At 42.9% G+C, this 27764-nt stretch overlaps 1 protein-coding gene across 2 annotated transcripts in view; it reads left to right on the forward strand.

Annotated features, from left to right (window-relative positions):
• The window catches only part of CDH4 (cadherin 4), a 617364-nt gene that overhangs the window by 492368 nt on the left and 97232 nt on the right, over positions 1-27764 (forward strand). For both annotated transcript variants that reach the window (XM_090064612.1, XM_090064613.1), the window contains exon 7: positions 14229-14401. In XM_090064612.1, coding sequence (XP_089920738.1) covers positions 14229-14401 — 173 coding nt within the window. The remainder of the gene's footprint in view (positions 1-14228; positions 14402-27764) is intronic.

Raw genomic sequence — 27764 nt, forward strand, 5'->3', positions numbered from 1 at the left:
AGCACTGGGCTTCCTTCCTGCCCCCCTGAGTTTAGCAAGAAAGAGCGTTCCCTATGGGGGCAGAGCCCTGGACCTGCAAAGCCTGCTTGGCCTGTGCAATGAGTAGAGAGAAGTCCCGTCAAAATACAGGCCGCAGAATTGTGCGTCAAAAGACGCCACCGTGATTCGAGGTCACGGGAATGCAGACAAGTGGATGAACATGGGCGATGCTATGCTGCATGTGATACGGCCAGTTTGCTCTACCCGGACATCTCGAGCATCCCAAATTGAAAACAGATGCACCTCCTGCAGAGAGAAAAAATAGTCTCCCGCAACCATTGTGGCTGTGCGTTTCACATGGCGTGAGCCAGGAGAATCGGCGCAGGAAGGTGCAGAGAATTGTTCAAAGGTGGTCCGATCTCCTCCTGGGTGAGAGGGCCGTAATGAACCCAAGAGGCCGATCGGGGGTCCCAACAAACACGCTCTCTGAGCTGTGTAAGTCACCCTGGGAATCAAACCTCGACAGGAATGCAGACCTCAGCTTCATGTATTTTTAATTAAGGGCTGTTGTTGTGAAGTGAGAGTCTGATCTCCTTCAGGTGAATAGTTCCTCGTGCCGTGAATTTAGTCTGATTGAAATCAATGAAACTCATCCTTATGGAATAAGGTACCGCTCACAGTGACTCTAGGTGTCGTAATGTGGCTCTTGCACAGCGTCGAAGCATACAATAGATTGAATTATATCTCTTTTCCCTTTTTATGTGCTCTCAGGAATGCATTCTTCCTAGCGCTGTCAGGTTTATTTAGTCTAAGGTGGCGCCAGTGGACCATTTCGTTTTTAAAATGCGGGCCCTTCCAAACAAATGCAGAACATGAATAGTGATGTATGACTCTCTTTTACTGATGGGTCCAGCTTTTTTCCCCTCCCTTAGTTGTCTTGATTTAATGTACCACTATTTGAAAGTGTATCTTAAAAGGCCATGTTTTACTGGTATTGAATAATGTTCTGCTTCTTTGAACTTTGCCTCTATAGGAAGAACACAGCTAAGATTTAAAAATGCAGCTGCAAGCGAGAGCCGAAATTCCCCTGGTCCCTCTGGCAGCCTTAATCAGCAAAGTTCTCATAACTGGAGAACTTTCCTTGCAAGAGCCGATAAAGCAGGATGGATACCCCAGCTTCCTTTCTGAATGCAGTACATGATGCAGGAATGCTGTTGTCCTGTCAAAGCTGATTTCTGGTAACCAAGCCTTGTTAGCTGTAGTGGGCGATAGCAGAAAGTACTGCTTTCCCCCCACTTGTGCTTCACCAATTACCGCCTGACATGAACTTGTGCTACTGCATCGCTACAGCTGTGCTTGTAGCAAGCCAAGATCATCCTGTGGGAGGAGAGCCAGGTGGAATATGATTTTCTAGTTCCTGAGACGTTTTCCAATTTCAGTTCTTTCCCATTCAAAGGCAGAACAAAAACCAAAAGGCATCAAAGTTCCCCTTGCGCAGATTCCTAGAAATACATGTATTTGGGGGAATCCATGTGTTTCCATAAGGTCAAATCTTTTGTTCCAGTTTCAACCCTTTCTATTTGACGCCACATGCATTTTAGGAAGTTGAAGCCAAAAGTCTTTTCAAGGTGAAAAAGCAAAAGGTTCCTTTCAAAAAACAAAAAAAGGGGAGAAGCGGGGCCAAAATTGCATGTTGACCTTTCTTGGAGCTTTGCTTGATTTTTTTTTGTTAATGAAATTTCATCCAAACTGGCACATCTCTGCAAAACACTTGGCTTTTAATAAATCAGCATTTTCCGGTGGAAAACCCTCCCTTGAGAAAATTTGTAACAAGGCATTTTAACCCACTCTTCCATCTATCTTGGGGTGAAAGCTTTGAACTCAGTGCCTCAATTCGGAGTGGCTTCTGATAGCTCAAGATTTCACCCTACTGCACCCCTGCTTGCTTCATTTAATTCTTGAAGGCATCGTTAAGGCAAAGACTGGAGTTGACGCCAATTTGTTGCCCCTAAATGAAGTACCTGAGAGCAAGCAACCTCCAAAGGAAAGAAACGTTACTAGTTGAAAATGTTGTAATTTAAAACTCACTGCCTTCCCCTAACTTCACACAACTCTGCTAGCATTCTTGATACGAATATTACCTAAAAATTAAAGAGAAGGGAGCAAAACCTACATGTGGCAAATTGAGTTAAAGAAATCTTATTAAAAAACCCCACTATTATATGTAATACCAGAGACTTTAAAACAGATTATTCTATTAAAGTCTCACTTGTTTGTGTATTTGTTTTATTTCTATGTCAGCAGAGATTCCTTTAGAGATTAGCACCATGGGCTAATGCACAAATGGGGCCAGATACTTGAGAGTCGTCTGAATATTAAGAATTTAAATCTTTAGCCTCAGTGATTTGAACAGAAAGCCAATTATGGGGCTGAATTAGTTTTCAAATTAAACTGCAATTTAAGGCTTGTGAAATTAATCCTTCAAGGCACAGAGTTGCATTTGTAGGTAAATTCAAAGGAGGAACTGAGATGCCGAATTCCTGGCTCTTCCCCTCTACTCACCTGATATTACAATTAATAAAGAGATGCTCAACATCCCGCCGGTTGTCTTTGCAGGTGAACGACGAGGGAGGGTATTGTTGAGTGACAAAACTGTTGTAGCGAGGGAGGGAATGAAAACGGCGGTGAAGTCCTGGAGTCATTGAATACAGCTCCCATTGGCATTTTAAAATACTGACAGGGATAAGTGAAAGCTACTTCCTTCCCATTTCAGTCTGAACCATTACCAGAGCACCTTGAAGTAAATCAATAAAACATTTCATCTATATTCATTTAAAAGTTAACTAAATAATAACACAAAATATTAATAGTAATTAATTTAGCTTGAGATTCGTTTATGAGCTTGGAGGTAAATTGATTGTATGATTCTGTATTTACTTACGGTCCTGATTCATGAAGGCGTTCAAACATGAGCCTAATTCTTCATTAAAGTAATAGGATGGGGACATACTAAAATGCTTCGTTGAATGGACTTACCTATGTATTAAAAAAATCAAGCGAGTCCATCAGTGCTTTGTCAGCTCAGGACCTTAGTAAATAAATAGCTATAAAAAGATGCTATACTCTGGCATTCAAAACATTATACAACTGTTTTAAGGCATTCTTAATAATTCAGTTGTGCAATATGGTGAGCATAACAAGAATGTGTATATGTATTCCTATGTGGCCAGATACCTTAATCAGCGATAAACTAAAGTATCTCTACTGATTTCAGTGGAATTAGGCTGGTTTGCATCCACTCAGGCTCTAATTTTTAGGCAAAGAGTGATTTGGTCTTGATAAAGTATGTCCAAGTGTGTTTGTACGGTGAGCATGCGTGTTTGTGATCAGTATGTGGATAAATAGTCGTATGCAGAAATATGCTGAGGAAGTGTATGAAACATATTAGCATCTCCCTTGACTCTCAAAATTGTAAGCTATTATTGTGGTAATGTTTGGGCAAAGTTGACTCAACTTTCTAAAAATCGCAAGCTGTTCCCAACGGTAAGACCTAAAATGGGTGAAATTTCAAGGTGAAACAGCAGAAAAAAGGACCTGCTGTTCTCCCTACTACTGTATTTATTCACATTTGTCACTATTTCCATTCAAGATCAAATGCCATGCAGTAGTATGAAAATAGTAGGCAATACAGTGAATTCTTGGAGAGGGCTACCATGCAGAAAAGAGTGTTTTCCTATGTGTACTGTCTTCCTAATAGCACCAGACCCAAGACAGCATGGAAAAGTACAGTAAAAGTATTATAGTCCTTAAAGGGATTTCATTTTTAAACAATCTCTTTTTGTTCTTACCAGAAGTTGATTCAACCTGTGGGTGGGAGTTTCAGTCTATCGTGGTTTGGAAGCATTACTTCCGAGTTCATCATACAGCCTATTGTACAGTTGATTATAACCTCCTTCCATTGATTTTGTATAGACGTGCACTTCATCCTTGCATTTGGTAAGCTATAAAAATAGCTTTGTCCAATTCACCCCTCTCCACCCACACATGGATATCCTCTTTGGAGGTCTTTTGTTCTCAAAGCACCATTTTGAGATAAGAAAACGCCCTTCTGGAGTCGCTTTTCCATTTTGCATCAATTTGAGTAGTTTTGAAATCATTGATTTTCTTAACTTTCTGTATGGAAATAACCAGACCCAATCTCAATGCAATAAAATAAAATCCCATATCCAAAGCTGTTGATGTTTTCTCTTCCAAAGGAAATGGTAAGCCTCATATAAAACAAAATAAAACTGGCTGAATTAATCTTCTGAGACTGGAAGTGAATTATAACAGTGCAATAGTCCATGCACTGCTCTCTTTTACCAAGCAACCACAAATAATATACTGCAAAACATTTGGGGAAAATCTAATAAAGGCATGTTATTCAAAAGAAGAGAGGGAAAATTGATGGCAGTGAAAAACTGTGGAGGTTCATGCTAACCAGAATAAATGAGCTTTTTATTCATCCTTTCCCAGGATGCAAAAAAAAAAATCAAGAGTCTGGTGTTGTGTCCTTTCAGTCACATTTGCTCACATTGCGTGTGTGCGTGCATGAACTCGCTGTGGAGCTGTAGCGTACCGTACAAAATACCCTGGGCACAGCCCACATAGTGTGTCATTGTAGACTACAGACCAAATTCTCTGATGGCCTTAATTTCATTAAGTGAACTTTGGCTCTGTCCACACTCCTATCATCATCCAGTCTTGCAAGGCTACAGCAAATGCAAATATCTGCTAGCAAAATTCACAGCACAGCATTTCCCAAGAAGAAGTCTCTGGGCCACACGACCCATGGTGGGACTGGCTTCTGTTGCTGATATTCCCGAGCAATGTATTCCCTTGGTGCATTCTTCCAGTTCTCAGTCTGGTTGAATATTAAGTACTATCCGTTGTACATTCTGCTTCTTCAGCTGCATTAATGGCCTGTCTGCCTTAGTTCAACTCTGCAGCAAAATCTTTGAAGTTTAAACTTTAGTGCTGTTTTACTCTATTATGGAAGTTATGAAACCATATTATAATTGCATAGACCTCTCCTTTCTCAGTGAAAATTCCAGATGCAGGCTGAGCATATATTAAAGCCCAGATTTTGTGCAGAGATGTCTGCCTGATTTCACTGTTCGTGTGCATATTTGCCTGTGTAAATGAATTCTTACTTTCTTATGCATTGTGTTTGCTTGCAGTTCTGAAAATCTTAAGTTATTCTTATTTCACTTTATGTGTTTGTTGCGAGTGCCTGGCTATAATACGGCCTCCTAAGTTCAGCTGAGGCTCATCTATTTATGCAACCCGTCTTACGTGTTCTGACAACACATTTTGGCCTATCATGGTAGGTTTTTTTCTTCTTTTTTTTTGCCTTTCTGCAGCTTTTTAGTCTCATCGGGTAGCAGATTACTTGGCTAAACTGCACACAAGTTGACCTGAAATCTGGACATACCCCTATGCTATTTGTGCTCTATGCATCCATTCACTTTCTTTCCCAAGACGTTAATTTTGTTTTAAACAATAGAGAATGTATCACTTCAGTTCCAGATGGCAGCACCCTCTTCAACTTATTCAATCATCTCTAGATCCACTTGTTCTCTTTATTCTCATTAGGTTGTCTCTTCATGCCTTGTTTGAGGTTGAGAATGTGATGTCTCCACTAATTAGGGAGTGACATCCTTTATGAATTAGGTTAGCTGCTTGAAAGGTCAAAATTTGCCATTAATTACAAAAAATAATGGTGAAAGAGAATGCCAGGAGCTATCAGCTACTCCCCGTGGAACATCCTGTAATGGGAAAGTGCTGCTTTTACTTTACTTTTCCATCTACAGGATGTAGCATACAGCTTAGTTTAAACATATTTGCAATGTATTAGGTCTGCAATAGGATTTCAAGCATTTATTTTATCTTGATGCCTTGCGCATCTTCCAATATAGTTTGATGATCCTGTTACATGATCCTGGCGGGCCTGATTCTCACTTCTCATTTGAGACCAATAGCAGTGAGAATATAAAAGGGCTTTTTCATCTGTTTAATACATTTTTTAACTTGGAGATGCCAGGCTGCATAGCAGGGTGCTTTTGTCTTTGACACTACAGTAGTTTTCTCCATCCTGTCCTCATGTTCATATCTCCTAAATTGCTTCTGCTATCATCCTCACTACTTGTACTTTCAGTAATGACAGCTCTGCCTATTCATCATTCATTATATTGATTATCCAGACGATGCTGCATTGATTTTAAAGTAGTTATTCCGTTTAAATGTCTTTCTGGCCTTGCCCTCCCTTCTTTGACTGAAATGCTACGTTTGTTTTTCCCTTCTCGCTTTCACAGGGTCTATCCTTAAACTGATATCTGCTTCTTAAAACTCTAAAGGATCAGGATTGCAGATTTTGGCTGCCTAGCTTTGGCTGACAAAATACACAGGATGAAATCTGAGCCCAACTGATATCAATAGCAATGCTCCCTTGGCTTTCTCAGAGGGCCAGGATTTTGTCCAAGGAGATACATAAATCATATGGGTTTCTAGGTCAAAATATGATGTTTTATTTATTCACGACCCCTCTAATTCTGGATTCATGTTATGACCTGTTATTAACTTTGGTGGTAATGATGTCTTGTGCCTAGATTACTAAACCGGCTCTCAGGACCCAGGTTTCTCTCCCAGCACTGCCCCTGCCTACCAGATGACCGTACATAAGTTACTCCATCACCCTGTGCCCCAATTTCTCCACAAGTACAATGGGGATCATAATACTCGTCTCTTTTGCATTGGATCAACTGACAGAAAACATCTATAGCAGAGCAAGGCTTTATTTGTAGTTATATCTGTTGCATATGTAGAGGGTGGTTCCTAGGCTCTGCAGTGCTCTGTGAACTCCCTCATTTTTGGTATATCAAATATACATGGCTACAGCCATGGGATGCCCCATTCACACAACCCATAGTCAGGCCGTACAAATTTCAAACGTAAAAGTTTATCATCAAAAATGACAAGCCCCAAAACATAATTTCCCTGAGAATAACCTTGTCTGATTGCTGTTATTCTCTTGATGCTTAGAAATAACCTGCCTGCCAAAACCCAGTATCCCCAGGCTAGATTCACAGCTCATGTAAATCCATATGGATTCATTGGCGCTGCGCATGTGTGCAGTGATGGATGAAAATCATGGTCTGATCTTGCAAATGGCCATGAGTTTGAGATGAGCAAATTCTTCTCAGCAAGTCATTTGGAAAGCAAGACGGCTGCTGATTTCACTCTTCCACTGAAATACAGAAACCAACAGGGAGCCCAAAGTTAGAGCGCAGCGTTCATGCAGATCCGTCATTTAGAAACCAGACCGAAAGACTATCTGGTGCTTAGTAATGATGGGCTGGAGCAGCCTACAAGATGAAATTGTAAGAGGGTGACTGTCTTCAGTGTTGAAGCAATATTCAGGAGTTAATATTGAAGTAGGAAGAGGAGTATGTGTATTAGTGCAGTATTCAGAGGAGCTAGGATATGACCATTTGCACTGAAGTATAGACCTGCCCATATTAACTCTCAGCAAGATAGCTCAGATATTTCAAGCAGTCTAGCCACAGCAACAGGGGTTCAGGGTAATTTACCCTGATAAGAAACAAAAGTTTAAAGCTGGCTCAGGTATCTCTGTCCTACTTTGTAACAAGCCATTTGGGATCCCATTGTGCTTGCTGTTGTACAAATTCAGGGCCAGATTGTGTTCACCTTCCTGTGAGAAAGATCTCCTTTGAATGAATAAGATGCTGTTCATCATAAGTAAAGGATCTGGGAATGTGGCCCATGCAGTTGTTATTGAGATCCTGCTTTGAATTATAAGTTGGCATTTTTGGGGAAGTGTAGCACATTTTATGTTGCTTTTAATATAGACTTTCCTTCATCAAATTGCTCTGTTCTCTACACAATTGTCAGCATATTAACTGTTCGCTACATGCAGTTTGCAATCTGGGGGAAAAAACAGGGAGGAAGGGGAGGTTTCCATTAGTTCAAAGCCATTATTAACTTGGGTTAATGAAGATCTAATGTAATATGATCATCACTACATGTCTGCACATAATGATTCAATCCTTTTCTATGGGGGGATGATTTAATTAAGTATCTTGTAGGTCAAAATTAGACTGGAAGGTTAACCAACCTTTAATGATTCTGCAACATTACCAGCCATTTAAAAACATAAATTGTAAGACACAGCTCAATAAAGAATTAGTATCAACACTGAAAACGGCATGAAGTTCTAGCTTGTCTGTTTGTAGCACAGATAAAGGATTTTTCCCCCCATTGATATGAGGCATAAATGGCAGTGCGGAAGGTTTACTGGGGTTCGTTTAGTCTCTTGATGAGCTCATTCTCTCAACATGCATTAAGTCTAACTAATGAACATCAATCCTGTTTTTACCCATCTTAGTGCGGGAAAGTTAATTATAATGCAATTGTAACAATCAAGCTTAAGGAACCACGTTTACAAGGAGTTTTGGAAAGCAACTGTGCACAGGTTTTTGTTTGCACAATGCTATCTCTTAGCACTGTGAAAACCTGTTTTTACTGCACAGCAATGAGGTGGTTTGGATGTAGCGGAGGCCAGAGGTTGAAAACAATGGGTTGGTCCAGATGTAAATGGATGTAGCATTTCTCCTGCAGTTCTTTGTAAGCGATAGCAGCTCAGCTAAGAAGACCCCACCTTGACTTGGAGCATCCCAAGCCAAAAATTCATGGAGCTGAAAATTTATGGCCATGTAGCTCAGGGAACGAGAGTTTAGCTTTTTTATTTTTATTTTACTTATCATATACTCATTTTGATCTGAAAGTCTCAGAGATACAAGGGGCCTCCCAAAGCTATTGTTACATAGTGCAGGACTGTACTGGACAGTGACCGTCTCATTTCCAAAATGAACACATTTCAAAACCTGGCTTAGAGTAAAGACTGGATTTTTAAGAATCTCTTTTTCCCCACCTCCCACTCCTCCAGCCATAAGAGTTTCATAAGTCTTGCACTTAATGATTTCATTAGGGCTCCTCCTAATACAGTGCACATCCCATGGAAAGCCTGATTAGTCCAAAGGGAGGATTTTCAAGAAACAATGCCCTCAGCCTCAGAGAGACACACAGACATCCTTTCCCCATGCTGTTTCATAGCGCTAACCTTCATCAGCTTGAAACAAAAATGTATCCCCTGACAAAAGTCATGTCCAGCAGACTGCAATCTTTGTGAAATGAAAGGGATGTACTGTGAGGTCCGTGGTGTTTTCCCTTGTAATGGCAGAGAGGCTTTGCTATGTCAATCATTAATTTTAACTTGGCTGATATATGAACTTGGCACATTAGTTAATGAAGAGCTAAGGTACTGGAAGCTTGTCACTGCTCTCTGTGCACGATAATTCAGCCACTTTCTTGGAAGCATCATTCAACACGCAACTTATTTGGTTTAATATTGACATGATTTACTAAGATATGTATTTTATTTAATATATGAGGTACCTGATTTTAGTGAGTCGGTCAGGTGTAATGAAAACATATCAAATGTGCCTTTTTGGATTATGGGTTTCTTAAGTGAGACATCACATGGGTTTGGCCAGTCGGTTGCCTGTGCTCCATCAGTTCACGTGTTCATTTGAACGAAGTACAGTGTATACAGTGTACAGTGTGTTAGTACACCACCCTTTCAAATCCAACAATTTAACTTGTTTCTGCCAAGCTCTGAATGCTAGAGGGCAAAGTAGTATGAATACATACCGGAAACTCATGAGAGCTTCTAAAGCTAAAGATGGGACTGGCGTTTGATCATTTCACTGTAGTCCCAATTTGTATATGGCTAAGAGCACCTTGCAGTGGTAAAGAGGAGATGCGTGGGGAGCCAACCTCTTCGGCAGACATGCCACAAAGGAGCCCCTCTCCAAGTTGCACTTCAGTCCCTTTCCTCTGCCTGATCTGTTGGCCTGCTTTGCTCTTTGCTTCCTGCCCCTATCTCTTGCTCTGCTTTCTGCTCCCTGCCTTGTACTCCCTGCCTGATTCCCTGCTCTGCCTTCTCCTTCCTGCCCCATCCGCTGCCTGTTCCTTTCCTGATCTGCCAGCTGCCTGTGCCACTGGTGGTCCTCATGCCACAGGTTGCACACCCGCTTTATTGAGCTTGCACCGTCTCTCTCTCTGTAATACAGGATAGAGAAGACCTGGAAAATGACAGTGGCCATTTTTTTTTGCATGTCTCTTACATTTTCTTTTTCCCATTCAGTTCATACACCTGCACAAAACAGGCTGGATTGTACAACCCTGGCTTTGGTGAGCTCTCCTTCCTGTAAGCAGTCTTGTTGACACCAATGAATATCCTCAAGCAAGCAAAGTCTCTACAGTTTGCCACTACATATTTACCTGGATGCTCTAATGCTGAGCTCCATAGAAATGCCTTCCTGCTAGAATTGTATGAAAAAGGATTCCCACCTGGGATTTGGGAGACCTGATAACAATCAGATGGACAATAGCAGATTGTCACCAAAAAGTATAGTATGGTAGAACTAACATAGCAGATAGAAGACAGATGATAAGTCTGTTAATGGCTGTTGAACGAAATGCTTGGAGATGCTTCCTCTGGCTTCTCTAAACTTTCAATGGGATGCCAGGGCGGGTAATGAATAGAGACTATATCTAAATCATCCACCCCTGCCACAGTCAGAGACAGAGCTAGATAGACCATTGGTCTGACCAAGTATGGCACTTCTTATGTAAAACATTAAATACCATGGGATTGTACCTCTCGCTTGCTCTACCTAGACATATGTAATATGTGTGTGTGCATGCGTCTTCATGGCATTCGTTTTAGCCTGCTGCATGTTTACAGTGTATACTCCCTTTAAGCTTAATACTCTGATACCTTGAGAAGACAGATGACCAACCAGAGCTGCATCTTGCTTAAGATGGGGTAAATCTATACAATGCCTAATGCAGAATGCACACAGCAAGGGTAAGGTTGTACATCAGCCCTTAATACAATGCTTCCCTGGGCATGGGACATAGTATGGGTACTACAGCAGATCTCCTAGTACTACAGCTGCTACTCTTGTTCTACATAGGTTAGAAATATGTGAGCAGGTGAAGGGAGTGGGCACGTGGGCTACCTTCATCCATACACGAGGCGATACAGCAGAAGTAATTTGCTGCTGGTTGGTAGCACAAGTCTATCCAATCACTTCCCTCTTGGAGCAAAGCAGGGGATCAAGGAGAGGAGTGCCACCCTCTCAGCATCCCTGATGCCCACCGTACTCTTGTCCTGGGATGGCGCAACTATGCATCATCCCTTACACAGAACCACTTGTTAAGTTACAATCTAGTAATTAATGTCAAGTTTTCCAAGCTTTTTCTTCCTGCAAGGTTGGATTTCATAATGGAAAATTATAACGATGGCACATGAGAATCAGAGCAGATTGCAGCAGGAAACACAGCTCCCTGGTTCACAACTCAAGAGGCATTTAACTAGTCTCTAGTGGGGGTGGATTCAAGATAATCAAAATAAAGAAGTGTCCTAGGACTGAAACACTAGTATTATTATTTTAGTGATCAAAGTGCGGTGCAAAGGGAAATGAGCATAAGGGCAAAGGAAGCCATTGGGCCCAGCCCTACAAGGAGTAACCCCCAACTTACTCCTCCTTCACAAGGATAATCTTGGGAGATCAACAATTTGTTCTCATGAGTAAGGCTTTTACTCACTTTGTAAATTCTCCCGTCCGGGCATCTCATGTATTCAAAAGGATCTTTTTTTGCTATTTAACCGCAGCTTTTCTCTCTCAGCTATTAGGTTTTCTTACATTGAAAACTAAGTGATAAAACAGAGCCAGCTGTTTTGGAGATGTCTGAATACTGGGTATATACTTCCTAATGTAGCTTGTTTTCTCTTCCTTTTCTGTTTTCATTACCCACGTATTTTGCTGTTCTGTTCTGGGACATTTTCTCCATGCGGTGCATGAAGATAACATACCGTAAACTCCAAATCAATTGTCTCCTCATTCAACATATTTCCTATTTCATTTTTTTCTCTGTAACAGTATTTATCTAAGGGGTGGCTTCTTTATTTGTATCAGTTTTCTCATCATAACTGTTTTTGCCGGGGAAGAAAAGCAATGCTGCAAGAGAAAGGAGAACAATTTATAGCTTCTGTGACCCTGCTTCAAGTCAGTGACCCTTCCCGCAATCAAAGCTGAAGTGTTAAGGATGTTGAATCATTTGTTTTTCGTTTCACAATGGGAATGGGGATTATTGCTGAAGAATAGGATTTGCATTCGTCATAGGAATTTGCCACAAACTTTTTAAAAGCAGCCTGGAATGTTTTTACTGGAAAATCTCTGGTGCGTCGCACCACCGGGAATATACAGAGCCATGTTGTGTAAGAGGTGCTCCCTGCTAGCGCGCGCGAGCATATGGGCGTCCCAAGAGTGAGAAGGGGCAGTGAGGTGAGCAGCATGTGCCAGTGGCCAGCATGGATGCTTATGCCGCTGGCGGAGTGGAGAAGTACTACCACCACTTGAGGAGCAACTGAGTTGCCCATTCGGCCTTGGTCAGGCACAATCCCTGCTGAGCTGCTTTGGCCCTTCTGCCTGGATCAGTCCCAGTCTGCCGTAATTTTCCCCAGACTGAACATGACTTGCAAATGAGCAATGCAAAAGCAATGCCCTACCATTTTTCTATCGATGCTCCTGTTTTTTCTGTCACCAGTAAACTTGGTCCATCCCTGATTTCACTGTCTCTTTTTGTTTCCCCTTTCTCCCATCCATTCTTTAGCATTGGTGTCTGTATAGTCTTGCAGACGATTACTGTAAGCAGTATGCGTCCATCTTTTCAGTCATCCGTTCCTACCAGCAGTAACAAATGAAAAGCTGGGCCCTGTCAGCTCTAAGGGACACCAGACCAGGCAGCTGCAGGAGACCATCCAATCAAGCAGCATCTTCTACCATCATAATGATAATTTCCCACTTTAACAGAACACCCTGCTGCCAAACTCCGGTGATAATGAGCCTGTCATTGCACTCCCTACAGTATCTAGAAAGTAGGGGGGGGTTTTGCAAAGCAAATGAAGAAGCTGATGATTAACAAGAAACAAACCAAAGATTCACTCCATTGCTGGCCACACATACCAAATCATTGATTCTCTTTCCTGCTGGGCAGCAGCTGTTTCGTTCACTTTGCAGAAACGTCTTTTTTTCTGCTTGAAAATGGGGTAGGAGCTGCCGTGATGGGCTGCAAAATTGCAGGAGTTGGAGACAGCAAACAATGGCAAGGGCCAATGCATAATGCACTCGAGGTGAGCACGGCAGCGGTGCTCTCGGAGATTGCAGAGATCTCTAGGGCTGGAAGCAGATCTCACCTTTGGCCCAGAATAGAAAAGTCCTGGGGTTGGCATGTATACACATCACCCTTCCAATAAGGGTTTGGTCGCAGGGGCAGGCAATTATTTTGGGTGGAGGGCTGCTTACTGAGTTTCGGCACGCCATCAAGGGCCACGTGACAGGCAGCCAGGAGCAGATAAATATTAATTATCTAATTTTTTTAGGGGCCTCGCGGGCCAGATAGAATGGCCCGGTGGGCCGCAGCCAACGCACGGGCTGCATTTTGTCCACCCCGGTTTAGTGACCACCCAAATGCACAGCCACGTTTCTATCATCGGTTTAACAATGCAATCCCAGGACAACTGTTCAGATGCACTTGATAGTCTTCCAGGACAAACCGTTACCACTTCTTATCTCACAAACCTTTTCAGGATTTGTCTCTGGACAGTGAACATTGACATCTGAACAATTACGCTTTATCCTGAGAGAAATGCAACAATGCCTGTCTATAATCTAAGAGGCCTTTACTCCAGTAAACTCTAGAAGTGCCCTCCATATCAAAGTAACTGGACTGATTGTTAGATTAAAAAAAACTTTGGGGAAAGATATAGTAAAGTGCAGAAGACACCTGTTACCTGAGAAATTACAAATTGTAGAAATAAACCTACAGCGTATTAGCTGGAAAGGTCCTTGAGAAGTCATCTAGTCTGTTATAAATTAATTATCCTGAAAGATTGTCCAATCTGAACAGGGATAGTGTTTTCGCAGTGGGCTTCTAGGTATATTTGAAATGGGATATCTTATTTATAACCTTTCTAAGTGACGTGCATGTCCCCACATCATAATCAGTACATTCTGTATCCACTGAAATGTCACTGAGATTTTGTTTTCTCTTGTTTCAAGGTACCTATGTGATGACAGTGACTGCAAATGATGCAGATGATAGTACTACAGCCAATGGGATGGTGAGATACCGAATTGTAACTCAGACGCCACAGAGTCCATCACAGAATATGTTTACCATTAACAGTGAAACGGGAGACATTGTCACAGTGGCTGCTGGACTGGACAGAGAGGTGAGACTCAAGACACTAGTAGCTGGTTTTGATTGTCAGTGGTTTGCTCGTGTATAAAGGCCAGACTCCATTTCACATCTAAATGTGCCACAAGTCTGGAGCTATTTGTGTTCACGGCTCTTCTGGAAAGTATATTCAGAGCTGGATGTGAACTTCCACAAAGTCTAGAGGCATGTGTCTGCAGTTCAGGTTTGATCCAGTGTTTGTCCTAATCCTAAGCAGTCTGTAAAATTATTGTGTTTGGCGTTTTGATGAAAGGCTGCCCCTGGAGAACTTAAGACTATAATTAAAGCCCTAGAAAATACCTGTAGAGAGCAGTCCCCCACTGGTCGAGGAATAGACGCATCTTGAACTTCTGTAAATCTTTCAATATATTCTTTGTACACAATTACAGTGCCCTTGTCAAAAAATCTCAGTATTTCATTAAAGCACTCTCATGCCAGTTCTCACACACTGCTTTCTTCTTGGGCATTATATGACACCCACCCTACTGTGTGTCGGTCTAGTTCTCTCTCTACATGGATAAAATTAGGAAGCTGTGAGTTTCAAGAAATGTTGGGACATGTTTTAGTTTTTGCAAAGCCCCTTGTTTCCTGATACATTTCCTTTCTGCTATTGTACAATGTACAGTTCCTTCAGATGGGAAAAAATGTATATATTTTAAGTCACAAAACTGTAGTTCACCTTCTCGGATTAGCTGAAATGATTCTCAGTGCCCCAATGCATCAGATGTTTTACTGAGGGCAATCTAAATGTAGACTTTTAAACCCCATGCATAAAAAAAGACAGATTGGCATAACTGGTAGGGTATCTTGTTTCAAAAACCCATCACTTACTGAAGTCCAAGTAATCTGAATTAGCCTGGGAAGTGAAGTTTTCTGTCCCTAGGATCAAATCTGATTGGCTCAGAGTGAAGGAAGGACTTATATCATGATTTTTTTTTCCTGGTGATTAGGTAGGATAGTCAAACACTTCAGTCATATTTGCTGAAGTCACAAATAATCAGCAGTGCTGGTTGTATACTAAACTGTGATATTCCAGTAATAATACAGCAACCACCAAGAGGAAAACAGAAGCCCAGCTTCAATGATAAAATGAACCGTAGTGTTTGTGGTCTTCCCAGTATTAAGTGCAGGCTGCCGTGCTCCAGAGGTAAATTATTGCAATGCAGTCCTTTTGAATGGTGCTGAGCCCACTAGATTGATAACCGCTGCCTTCCAAAGATTAGTTAAATTTTATTTCTCTTTCCTTATCTGTGAGCGAAACCAAATGGGTGAGAGAGCCCATACAAAGGGCTGGTGGGTGGACTTGTTGTCTGAGATGCTGCAGTTGGAGGGGCGTGAGGGTGCGGAGGTTTTATGTCAGAGTGTATCTGTTCGGTGTCACTCGCGGCAGGCCGCCTTTGCTGTGTGTCGAGGCCTCCAGGTTCCCAAGCCCTCCGTCAAAAGCCGGCTGATCAGCACTTTTGTTTCTGCCGGTTGCATTCAGACACCTCGGGCTCCTTTTTGCTTCCAGGCGGCACACGGCCTAAGGATACCAGGCTGCTTCGACACATTTCCATTCAGCCTGGAAGCTGGAATCCTAAACACAGCCGGCGAGCAGGAAGAAGGTGGCCACTGGTAAATACAGGGAGCTGGATGAAAAAAAATTGACAGCAGGCAGAAGAGGGCCTGGTGGCATTTAAAAGACTTGGAATAGAAACCAGGGGTGCCCAATGGAGCTGGCCCAGACTATGGGCTTGCTCAGGGCATAATCTCAGCTAGAGCTGACCCTGAGGGAGAAAGCTCTGTGAAACAGCTTTCTGAAGAGGAGGGCAGATGAAAGAAGAGCTTGCAGGAGATGGATGGGGAGACAGGAAAAAGGAGTTTAAAAAAAACAAAAAAGGCACTACCTCTTGCTTCTTCCCCAGTCTGATCTAGGCAACTTTGCAAACGTGAAAAGGGGCAGAATTGACCTTTCCTTGCTCTGCTTATTTAAAAAACCCAAAACTTACCTGAATATTAAGCAGATAGATTATCCCGGACAGTGCTGAAGCTGCCGTCCGCTTGTCATAGAACAGACATAGACAACGTAGTCCTCCAGGAACTTACAGGACCACCTCTGACTACCCAAAGCTTTATGCCACAACAGGGCCCACTAGAAATCATCAGTGAGGCCATTTTCCATGGATGTCAGTAGAGCGAGGACTTTGCTCTACGTCCTGCAGAATACAGAAGGGGTCTAGACCTTCCCCATTTTCATCGCAAGAGGGGTAGTGGGGAGGGGAGAGATAAAGGATGTCATCACCTCAAATCAACCGAAAAACTATGCAGGCATTTTGTGCTCCCTTTCCCGGTGCTTTAGTTCTAAGAAATTAAGGTGCAGAGGCAATGAACACATGGAAACACTGTGTTAATTGTCCCACAACTGTGTTCCAGGTGAGAAGATGGTAAATTTAAGCTGCCGAGTTGCAGGTATACTGCCAGGCCTACCCTCACACGATGGCATGTGGTTCTTTTATGCTGCTTCCCTGGCTCTTGGAATTAGAGTGAAGGGGTTGTTTTTTTTTCAGTAACATAAAATCTTATTAAATCTAAATTGAAAGCTGTAGTTTGCAAGTTTACTAACCGTACTGCAAGTTTTGGCTGAAGTCTCGAACAGAAAGCCTCTCGAGGGCCTCAAGTCAGTTTTGCTGCTGAGGTTTGTTCATTAAGAGAAGGAGCCAAATTGCAGCAGCAGTTTGAATGCAGATGAGATCTGAATGAAAATGTTAACACATCTGACCCGTTCGAGTGAAGCCACTGCAGCCAAGATATATTCCCCGGGTACAGACTATTTTCTTGGATGTTTATCGACTTGTCACACTGCGCCCGTGACACTGGGCTGCTAGACTGTTGATACAGGGCCTGATTCTTCATTACACTGAGACCCTTTTACACTGGTCCAACAATAAAAAGAGGCCTTTCAGTGACTGTAGATTTAAGTACCAGAGCCTTCAAATCAGTGAGAGACAGGTCCGTATCGTACGTCCAACGTTACACCTTGCACTGGATAAAGCAATTATATCTGAATGGTAAATGCAAGAGAAAAAGGTGATGTAGCTAATTGCAGGATGCTCCTTGTGGTATATTTACTAGTGCTTTCTCAGAATCATCATTTAAATATTGACCATGGACTGATTTTTCAGCAATATGCATGTAAGTCAATTAAATGTATTGAGTCTCCTGTAAATGATTGGGTGTACAGCTCAGGGTTTGTCCTGTGCAGTGTTTCAGATGACCGTGAAGATGAAAAAACACAAGAAATCCCTTCTAAGAAGTTCTGGTAATTTATAGAAATGTAGAAACTCTGATTTCTCACAAACTGAGGAGGAAATTAAAAACTCGGCCTCTGAAATTGTTCTAGTCTTTCTAAATGTGTCTGACATTGAAGATAGCAAAATGAAAAGCCAAGGTATTAAAATATTGATGGCTTTAAAGTTATCTTACCTGGTTCCCATTAATCTGGATGTAAATATGGTTACAAAGCTGTGTGTCCATTCACTCATTATGACTGTGTTTAATTGAATGGATCCCCAAGGAAGATAAAGATAATTGAACTGCTCTTCATAAAAATTATTAAAGGAGGACAGTTTAGCAACAGTCTGATTTAAGCTCCTGTCTGCATAGGGGTGAAAAATGTCAAAGGTGGAACAAAAGGGTCTCTCTCGTTTTGAACTAATAGGGAAAAATGATAGGGTTTTAGAATGTAAAGAACTAGATAGTCAGAGGCACATTGAAATAGCAAGGCTAGCATGAAAAGGTTAAAATCAAATACTTGCTCTGAAGCAGACAAAAGTCAAGCAGACGTAAGAGGATTGCTGGTGAACGTATTACGAGTTGGGGGGGAATCAGACATGGGATATATGGATTAGCAAGAAAGGCCATAAACCTAAGAGATGGACAGGTTATAACAAAGCTCCGGGGGAAAAGTCAGGCTATTTTATTTGTTTTTAAGCAGGCTGCTGCACAGCTAGGTTGCACTAGGCATGGCTAGTCTCCAATTGCAAGTCATTCTAGCTGCTTAATTTGATTGTGTTCCCATCCTCGTAGTTCTCCGTTGCTTTGTACCACCCAAGTATGTCGCAGAGACAAAGGGGTGAGTGCCTTGCAGCCCTCCTCCCTCCCCCCACGGGAACGTGACTAGACCCACACTGTGCTGGTACCACCAACTCCCTAAGGCTCAGCGCATCCACCAGCCGCGGATCAAATCCAGACCCTCAATCTGAAAGCAAGCATGCCAGCCAATGAGCTCTTGGTGCAGTAATTCAACTCCATCAGATACATTGATTTCTCTTGTGGCAAGATATCTGTCTCAGCAGCACAGTAAACCATTCTCCGGTCTTCAGCATAGGCAATATCATCCTCTGAAGAGCTTCTGCTAAATATTTTATGAACAAGGACTTTGAGCATATATATAAAAAAAACGAAGAGGAGAAAAGGAACTGGCTGATTCCACACACTGCTGGCAGACCAATAAACGTCGAGACATCTCAAATGTCATCCGGGCTTATTTGAGATAATAAGCATTTCGGCTCTGTGATTCTTGTAGTGAAGTGCTGCTTACTTTTTTGAGATCTCCTTTAGAACAAGGTCTTTTCCAACACATTCATCTCATGTTTAAAACTAAATAAATAAAAAAAGTCAGGAGCTGTAAAGTGGCTTTTTTTCAGAATTGCTCTGTGTTTCTATTTCTTTTTAAAGTGATTGGAGCTATGCTACTGCAAATGCTTTTAAAAATACATGAAATCCAATTCTGTGATTACCACACTTCACTTTCTGAAAACGTGATGTTGCGAGTCTTTTTCTCAGCCAAGTGAAAGATAAAAGGGAATGCCTACCACCAACTATGCTAATGGCTTATTTTATTTATGAATGAAACGGCAGGATTGGGAAGGGATGGCGGGGAGGAAAGATTCCTTTGATTGCTTGGAAGATGTTTTCATAGATTTCGTAGACATCAGGCTTGGAAGGGACCTTGCGAGATCATAAGGTCCAGCCCCCAGCCCCAAAAGGCAGCAAATCAGTTGGGGTCAGATGACCCCAACAAGACAGTCATTCAAATGCACCTTGAACCTGTCCGGAGTAGGTGCTTGCACCACTTCTAGCGGGGAGTCTATTCCAAACTCTGGAGACTCAGACAGTAAAGAAGTGCTTCCTTATGCCCAGTCTAAAACAGCCTTCCAGCAGTTTGTGTCCATTGGGCCTTGTTTTCCCGTGGGGTGCCTCGGTGAACAGACATTCTCCCAGATCCTGATGCACACCCCTGATATACTTACAGGCTGCCACCAAATCCCACCTGAGCCTACACTTTTGCAAGCTGAAGAGTCCCATGCCTCTCAGCCTCTCCTCACAAGGCCTGCTCTCCTGACCTTGACCTCTCTTGACCATGTTGTTGATCTCTTCCAAATGTATGTCTTTGTTGAAACTAGAATTCACCAGGAGAAAAGCACTTTGCAGTGCATTATTGAAAAAAATAATGTTGCTGCTTTCTTCCCATGATTTAGATTGCCCAAATGCCAAGGTTTAGTTTTGCCTTGAGTAACAGCAATCCAGAACGCTGAGGTGTCAATGCTGACAGCAGTTGTCTTCAGGTACCCGATGGAGCCATTTCATTAGAAACCAATTGGTTGCTGTGCTGTAGAGTTATTGGACAGATTGGACGGCACAGCATAGATCAGAGATGTCTTTGATAGCTGTGTTGGTCTGAAACAAAAAGAAATACAAAACTCTTGAACTTTTGGTTCAGAGAGGATACCTTTTATTAGACCAACAAAGAAATCGCAAGAAATATATATTTTTCTGCAAGCTTTTGGGCACACATGCCTTCCTCAGACTCGGGGAAAATTTAAGATGGTAAAAAGTCCCCATAGGTAGAAAGTAAATTCCATTTTTGCAGAGAGGAAGCTGAAGGTGGACATCTGTTCCTCTGGGCCCAGGAGAGTGTCTTTGTGAGTTGCTCTTCAATATGCAGATAAGGCAGGATTCCCCCCCGGTGGTGTCAGATGGCAGAAAGGCAGGGAGGTGTAGAAATCTTTCTTGTTGTTGAGCAATGAAGTTTAAATCCAAAATCAGCTAAAATTCAGCATCTGCCATGTTTCAAGGATGTATTTGGTAGCCATGTTGGTCTAAGACAAAAAGAAATGCAGAACTCTAGACCTCTTGGTTCAGAGACGATAACTTTCATTAGACCAACTAAGAAATCACCAAAAAAAATTGTATTTTTCTGCAAGCTTTCAGGCACATGTGCCCACACTGACAAAGAAGGGGCATTAGTTGGATCCATCTAATTATAGGCGTTGCTAGGAGCTAGTTGAGTCTACAAATTTGAGCAGCCTTGGGACTACTCGACTTTAACCCACCTAGAATGGTTCCGTTGCAGAGGCCTAGATTGCCAAGGTGCAGAGCACTGCATCCAGCCGCTTCATCCTCATCATCCTGTTCTCGTTAAAAAACTGGGGGACTGTGGCATCGGCACCTACACAATCAGATGTGTCACCAACTGGCCGGAGGGCCGCACCCAGGGAGCGGTGGTGGACGGGTCGTTTTCGACCTGGAGGGACGTGGGCAGTGGGGTCCCCCAGGGCTCGGTCCTCGGGCCCGCACTGTTCAACATCTTCATCAGCGACTTGGACGAGGGGGTAAAAAGCACCCTGTTCAAATTTGCTGATGTGGGGGGGATGTGGGCACACTAGAAGGGAGGAATAGGCTGCAATCGGACCTAGACAGGTTACAGGGGTGGCGGACGAGAACAGGATGGGATTCAACACCGACGAGTGCAAGGTGCTGCACCTGGGGAGGAAGAACCAGCACCATACCTACAGGCTGGGGAACTCCCTTCTCCTCGGGGCAGAGGCAGAAAAGGATCTTGGAGTCATTATTGATGCCAAAATGAACATGGGGAGGCAGTCAGGAAGGCCAACCGCACCTTGTCGTGCATCCACAGATGCATCTCAAGCAGGTCCAGGGAGGTGATCCTCCCCCTCTGTGCGGCACTGGTCAGGCCGCAGCTGGAGTACTGCGTCCAGGTCTGGGCGCCACACTTCAGGAGGGATGTGGGCAGCATGGAGAGGGTCCAGAGGAGGCCACTGGCATGGTCAGGGGGCAGCAGGGCAGGCCCTACGGGGAGAGGCGACAGGACCTGAACCTGTTCAGCCTCCACAAGAGAAGGCTGAGGGGGATCTAGTGGCCTTTTACAAACTAGTCGGGGGGACCAGCAGGCACTGGGGGAGTCCCTGTTCCCCCGGGCACTACCAGGCATGACTAGGAATAACGGTCACAAGCTGGCAGAGGGTAAATTCAGGTTAGACATCAGGAGGCATGACTTCACGGTCAGGGTGGCTAGGGTCTGGAACCAACTTCCAAGCAAAGTGGTGCTGGCTCTTACCCTGGGGGTCTTTAAGAGGAAGCTAGATGTACACCTTGCTGGGGTCGTTTGACCCCAGTACTCTTTCCTGCCATGGCAGGGGGTCGGACTTGATGATCTACTCAGGTCCCTTCCGACCCTACTAACTCTGAGACTATGAAGCTTAGCTAGAAGCATACACCTGACTTTGCTGGCTTTACAACATTGGTGAGTTCCCCTAAGCTCAGCCTTTCTGGAAGCCTTAAACCCTTTCATTCCTCTGGAGCAGTCCAAAGGGAATTTGGCCTACGCTAAATTTATTTCTGTTCCATGCATGTCAATACTCTACTCCTCCTCCTCCAAGCAAGGCTAGAGGAACATCTGTTGCAGCTTGATTCCAAAGGGTCATATTTCTTGACGTGATCCAAGTTAGACATAAGTGAATCTATGCAGATCAACAGTCATGCATATATACTGATGCAGCTTCTCTACACTGGGTGAATGTTTCATATTTTCTTCACCCAAATTAGCCATCTCAAAAGAGCAGCAATGACTGACGCAAAATTGTAAGAGCATGTCACCTTATGACAGGCACCATCAAAAATATGAGCTGTATTTACTATCTGTATCTGATATCAGAGTCCTTCTGCTTAAATCAGGAGATTGCAGAGTAGTACTTCATTTTTTATTTTCTCTCAGTTATTTTCTGTTGCGCTAGACCTCAAACAACCAGATATCCGTGGGTATGAAGGATTTTATTTTCAAAGATGGAGCTTGGCAGTCAGTGCTTTAAAAATACACAAAGAAAAAAATGCTCTAAGTCAGGGATGGGCAAAATGCGGCCTGCGCACCGGTTGCGGTCTGCCAAGCCGTTCTGTATGGTCCACGAGGCCCCTAAAAAATGTAGGAAGTTAATATTTATCTGCCCCTGGCTGCCTGTCACGCAGCCCTCGATGCCGAGCTGAAACTCAGTAAGCGGCTCTCCGCCCGAAATAATTGCCTGCCCCTGCTCTAAGTTGTATGCATAAAAGAGGGAACTCGCAGTTATTTGCAAGGTGCAACCTCGGACTTCCTTTTCTAGTTGCGCCGAGCTCTGCATTTAAACATGTGGTCTTAAAAATTCCCAGCACACTTTCCCCAGAAGTGAGGTAGCTAGCCACCAGAATAAACCTCCAAGGGAAGTGGTGGATTTCCTGCCTCTTGCTGTCTTCAGACCTTGTTTTTTGGCATATTTTAGCATGCATCTAGTTGGAGAGATGTCTTAGTCACACACAAGTTACTAGCCTCAAAGTAACATTAACTAAGTGAAAGTCCATCACCAGTGCTACCTAGGAAGTCAGGCTGAATAATATGCTGCTCCCATCTGGCCTTCAAATCAGTGAAGCTATGAAAGAGTAAGAGTTTGTCTTTGCTATTAAAAACGAAGAAATTCTCCCATGCCGCTACGATGCAGCGAGCTGTGCACTGGTTGTCTGCTTGGTTGCCCCACTCCTTCCCGGGGATTTGTTGAAGCATAGAGTTGTTCTGGGCAATGAATGCTTCTCTCTAAGTGTCACTTATCATTAAATACTGCGTTACTCCTGATACCTTTTAATTTTGCAGGTCCATGTAACAAAAATGTAAATACCAAGGCTTTATATGTTAATACGTCTGATTATCATTGCTTAAAGATAAAACTGGTTAAATTATTCAGTTATGAAATCATCCCATTTCCATAGCAGCATTTCTTGTCAAAAGAAGAGCTGATTAGCTGTAAGCTGAATTTAGCTGGTAGATTTACAGTTGATTCTGGTTAATATTTCTGCATTGTATGTGGGACTGATTTGAACTTGTTCCATCACTCCAACATGCATTTCATTTTCTCATTACAGACAAGAATGACCTATGTCAGCAAATTATTCTGAGGAGTGCTACCACTCATCAGTGAAGAGGGTTCGTTTTATTAACCCCATTTAGTACCTTTGGAAATACAGTGTGCACCCAGTGAAGAGCCACTCAGAGTAATTTGTAGATGTCAGGAGTTAGGGCTGGGAGGGGTTGAGCCTACTCTACTCACTGTTGGTTCAGCCTCCGTTAGCCCTCAGTGAGTGATTCTGGAGTCCTAAAATGACAGAGATGCTTTGGGAGCCAGCAGTAGCAGAGCCCCATTAGTGAGCGGCATACGTCAGTGTATTTTGCAGCATACTCACGGTCTCCAAAAGTGATCTCATCCCCTTCAGCACTTGTTCTAGTGCTTATGACCTTTTCCTCTCTTGTAAACCTCGCCAGAGTGATCTGTGCCTTCCAGGTTCGAGAAATGGACGGTGTTCAGTATAAGCATCTTCCTGAAGATGGGTTAGGAGCCTCAACTAGTAGCCCGAAGTGATGACAAGGGGTGTTATTTCAAAATGCCTATTCCTTATTCATTCTTTAGCTACCAACTGGTGTTGCATTTGTCCCCAGATAAGTTGTGCCTGTGTTTTTCCTGGGACAGTAATATCCCAGGATAGGTGTGTACATACCTTGCCCTTCTAAACCTGAGTTTAGTGAGCAGTTGAATGCACTGCCACTTTTCTGCCATCGATTCAATGATGCAATCCTGAGAAAACCATTCAGATGCACTTGCGATGCCATGGAATAAACTGCTAGGACTTCTTATCCCATAAACCTTTTTAGGGTTTATCCCAGGACAACAGACATGGATGTCTGAGCAATTGCTCTTTGTCCCAGAATAAAATGGTTTATCCCGAGACACATGTGGCCCTTGCGGTATTCTGAAATAAGAGTTCCTCAGTCCACATTGGTTTGTTTTGCTTCCAAGGTAGGTTAACCAAATTCAAAATAAGGCACTCTTAAGCACCAACACAGGAAGCTAATCAGGAATAGCTATTCCACTTTAAATGCATCTCCTACCTTGAGCTAAGTTAACTTGTCTGTGAACTTAAGGCTTAGTAATATTAGCTGTAGAGATTGCAGGTCACCTGGTCTCCAAAACGTTTCCCCGTTTCCCGTTTACTTGTGTGCCAATTCAGGGTGAAGGTTTTGATTTGCAAAGCCCTAAATTGTTTGGGTTTTAGCTGCCTTAGGGAAAGACGGTGTCTTTCCATGTCTGAAGTTGCTGGAACCGTATCTGTTATTTATGGAGTCTTGATATGGGCGTCTGAATTCTCAGCTCTGGTATAATTCCCCCTCTTGATCCAAAGGCTCTGTGTTGGTTGACGTTCAAGAAAGTACTAAAGCAAGTTGCATGAGTGTAAGTGTTCAAGGTGATTCCTAGATTTAAATATAGGTCAAGAGAGTTTTTTCTCTGATAAACCATGATATTCCTCATATACTGTAGTGATACCCAAGGTATGATATGGGGCTAAGGTAAGACCCATAAGGCAAGAGATTTAGCTAAGGAAAGTAGGCATGGAAAGAGCGAGAACTCAAGCATGAGCATAGTGTCCCTGGGAAAAAAACAGTTTGAAGATCATAGGAAAAGCTGAAGCTGAATAAAAGGATTAGAGAAATGAGGAGACGGCAGCAGGTTTCTGAGCAGGAAGACGTAGGACCCAGAGAAAGTAAGTCAGGGTCTTCCTACAAAACTTTCCCACGACTTTACTTTTCTTCCTGCTTAGGGCAAGGCCGCACAGCACATTCAGCAATGCCATCAGTAGTTATTATTTCACAAAGGTCATGCAATCGTGTGAAGAAGGAAGATGATCTGGATGCAGGCCTAACTGGCCAAAGAATGATTAGCCATGTAAGCCACAACGGCCCTCAGACGCCGTTTGAATGTCAGGCAAAAAAGCTCACCACTGCTCTGGTTCCACGGGTGCATGCTCACTAATTATACTACCTGTTCAGCTACACGTGGTGTTAATATCTCTAAGGGCTTTAGGAAGTAAATAATCTTGACAAACACAGATAAACACTAGTAAAGACCAAGCAAAACAGAGCAGAGCACACACATTCAATCACCTAATCTGGACAAACTGAGAGAGATAATCGCAATCACTTAGATGCCAGGCTGGATCTTTAGTTCTAGATCGATAGGTCCATGTGACATTTCATCCTTGGCTCCTGTGGTCATGCTAATGAAAAGGAGGTGTGCGGTCGCACACTTGGGAAGTTCTGAACCGGCAACATACATAACCCGGGGAGCCGCTTTTGTGCTGACACAGCGCATCCCTGCTGGGTGAGCCCCAGGGCGCTGGTGTTTGTGGAGTAGCATCAGGCAAGGTCTTCCTATTCCACTTACTCACTTAAGAGACATAGTGGGTGCCTGTATGTGGAGACCGCTCCGACGTGCTGTAATTATGCGATGCATTACATAGACGCGATTAATTGAGCCTGCTGGAATGTGGTAATTACCGCGCTCCAACCAGCCTCCACATCTCGTGTATCAGCATCTCCATGCATGAAAATGGTGCCGGGGTATTCAGCGAGTTTTAGATACACCACCCCCACCACCATTTTTAAGCGCAGGGACGCTAATACAAGAGATGTTCCAGGTGCTTTAATTAGACCAGCTTTCAAAGCCACTCTAACTAAAGTGCCCCTCCACCCCACCACCAGAGCATGTGTAAAAATGCCTAGTGAGTGTGATTTGAGAGAGCCTCAGTCCACACAGTGCTCACCAACCTGGCAGTATATCAAAGCATCCTGTATAATTTCTCTAAGCCATAGCATATTCTAGCCTTTCTGCTATAAGTTTTAGATTTTGAACTTTTCTTCAACAATACTATGGCATAACAATATGTTTTATATACAATTACACATGCAAAAGCTATGAAAAACTACAAAACGTTGCCTTATCCAGTTAGATATATACTCCATACCTACTGCTGAGTACTTTACACGTTTTACCATGAACACAGTGTTTACTTGGCAGATCTGCCAAGTCTGTTTTTAGGAAGAATTCTTCTCCCTGTGAGGAGAAGGTAATGCTGACGAGTTTTTTCATCCATCTGAGAAGTTAGTCCCACATTTCCCAGTGGTACCCATTGCCAAAAATGGTCGGTCTGTGCTGATGAACAGGTTCATTCCTGAGGCTGACAGTTCCATTGTTCCGGTGAAATATAGCTGTTGTAGGAGATGATGGGTAGCTTGTCTCTTGGTCATAGCGCCTTCTCGGATACGAGGAGAGTGGCAAAGAGCTGCTGAGATTCTCCCGTGCTACTGCCAGATACACTTGTGGTCCTGCCCCTACCCGGAGGCTCTTGTTCATCTGCCGTCATCAGTGCCAGTTTTAATAGAGAGTAACAATCAAAAGTAACATTTGCACGGTGAGGGGAAGGATGTCTGTTCTATAGAAAGGTTTTTTTTTCCCAAGTTCTTGTGTATTTGTAAGTCATTTCTGATGGTTAGCAAAGGACGGTGGCGACATCTGGAAATAGAGAGAGACGTTGGCATTTAAAGGAGTTTTTAGCATCAATTTGTACCTGTACTGGGTGGCCTTCTTCAAGGATGAGTTCTTACTAGTTGGCTCAAATAGAGGGAATTTTTTTTATAATCACACCTGTTATCTAGACCTCCTCGAAATAACAAAGTAGTTCCTCTAGTTTGTTTTTCTCTCTGTTCTGTTTGAATTTGACTCTCTTCCACTGCACCTGGCCTCATTTAAGGATTGCTGGCATTAAGATATTATGTCCTCTGGCTCTCCACATACTATCTCACATGCTAAACAGTAATGACTTCTTCCAAAGTCATTAATTTCTATCATATAAATGGATATTCAGGTAATTTACAAAAATGGCTGCCAGATGAAAAGTACTAATTTGGGTTTGACCTAATGAGTCAAAGAAAAACTTAGAGCCTAATTGAATTCCAATTAGAAAGTTCTGAACACAAATTCAGGTGCTAACCAACTTGCTCAGTTCTCATTCCCTCTCCTTGATTCATCTAGAACTCGTTAGGTTTTATAGTCTCTCTCCTGAAAGATCCCAAATACAATATTGTGAAGTTTGTAGCTACTCTTCTTTATTCACACACATTTTAGTATGTTCAGAGAGTTCTGGTACACAAGTCTGGTTGCACT

This window comes from Crocodylus siamensis, chromosome 10 (genome assembly GCF_052110815.1).
Source record: "Crocodylus siamensis isolate JL-2025a chromosome 10, ASM5211081v1, whole genome shotgun sequence".
NCBI classification, from domain to species: Eukaryota; Metazoa; Chordata; order Crocodylia; family Crocodylidae; genus Crocodylus; species Crocodylus siamensis.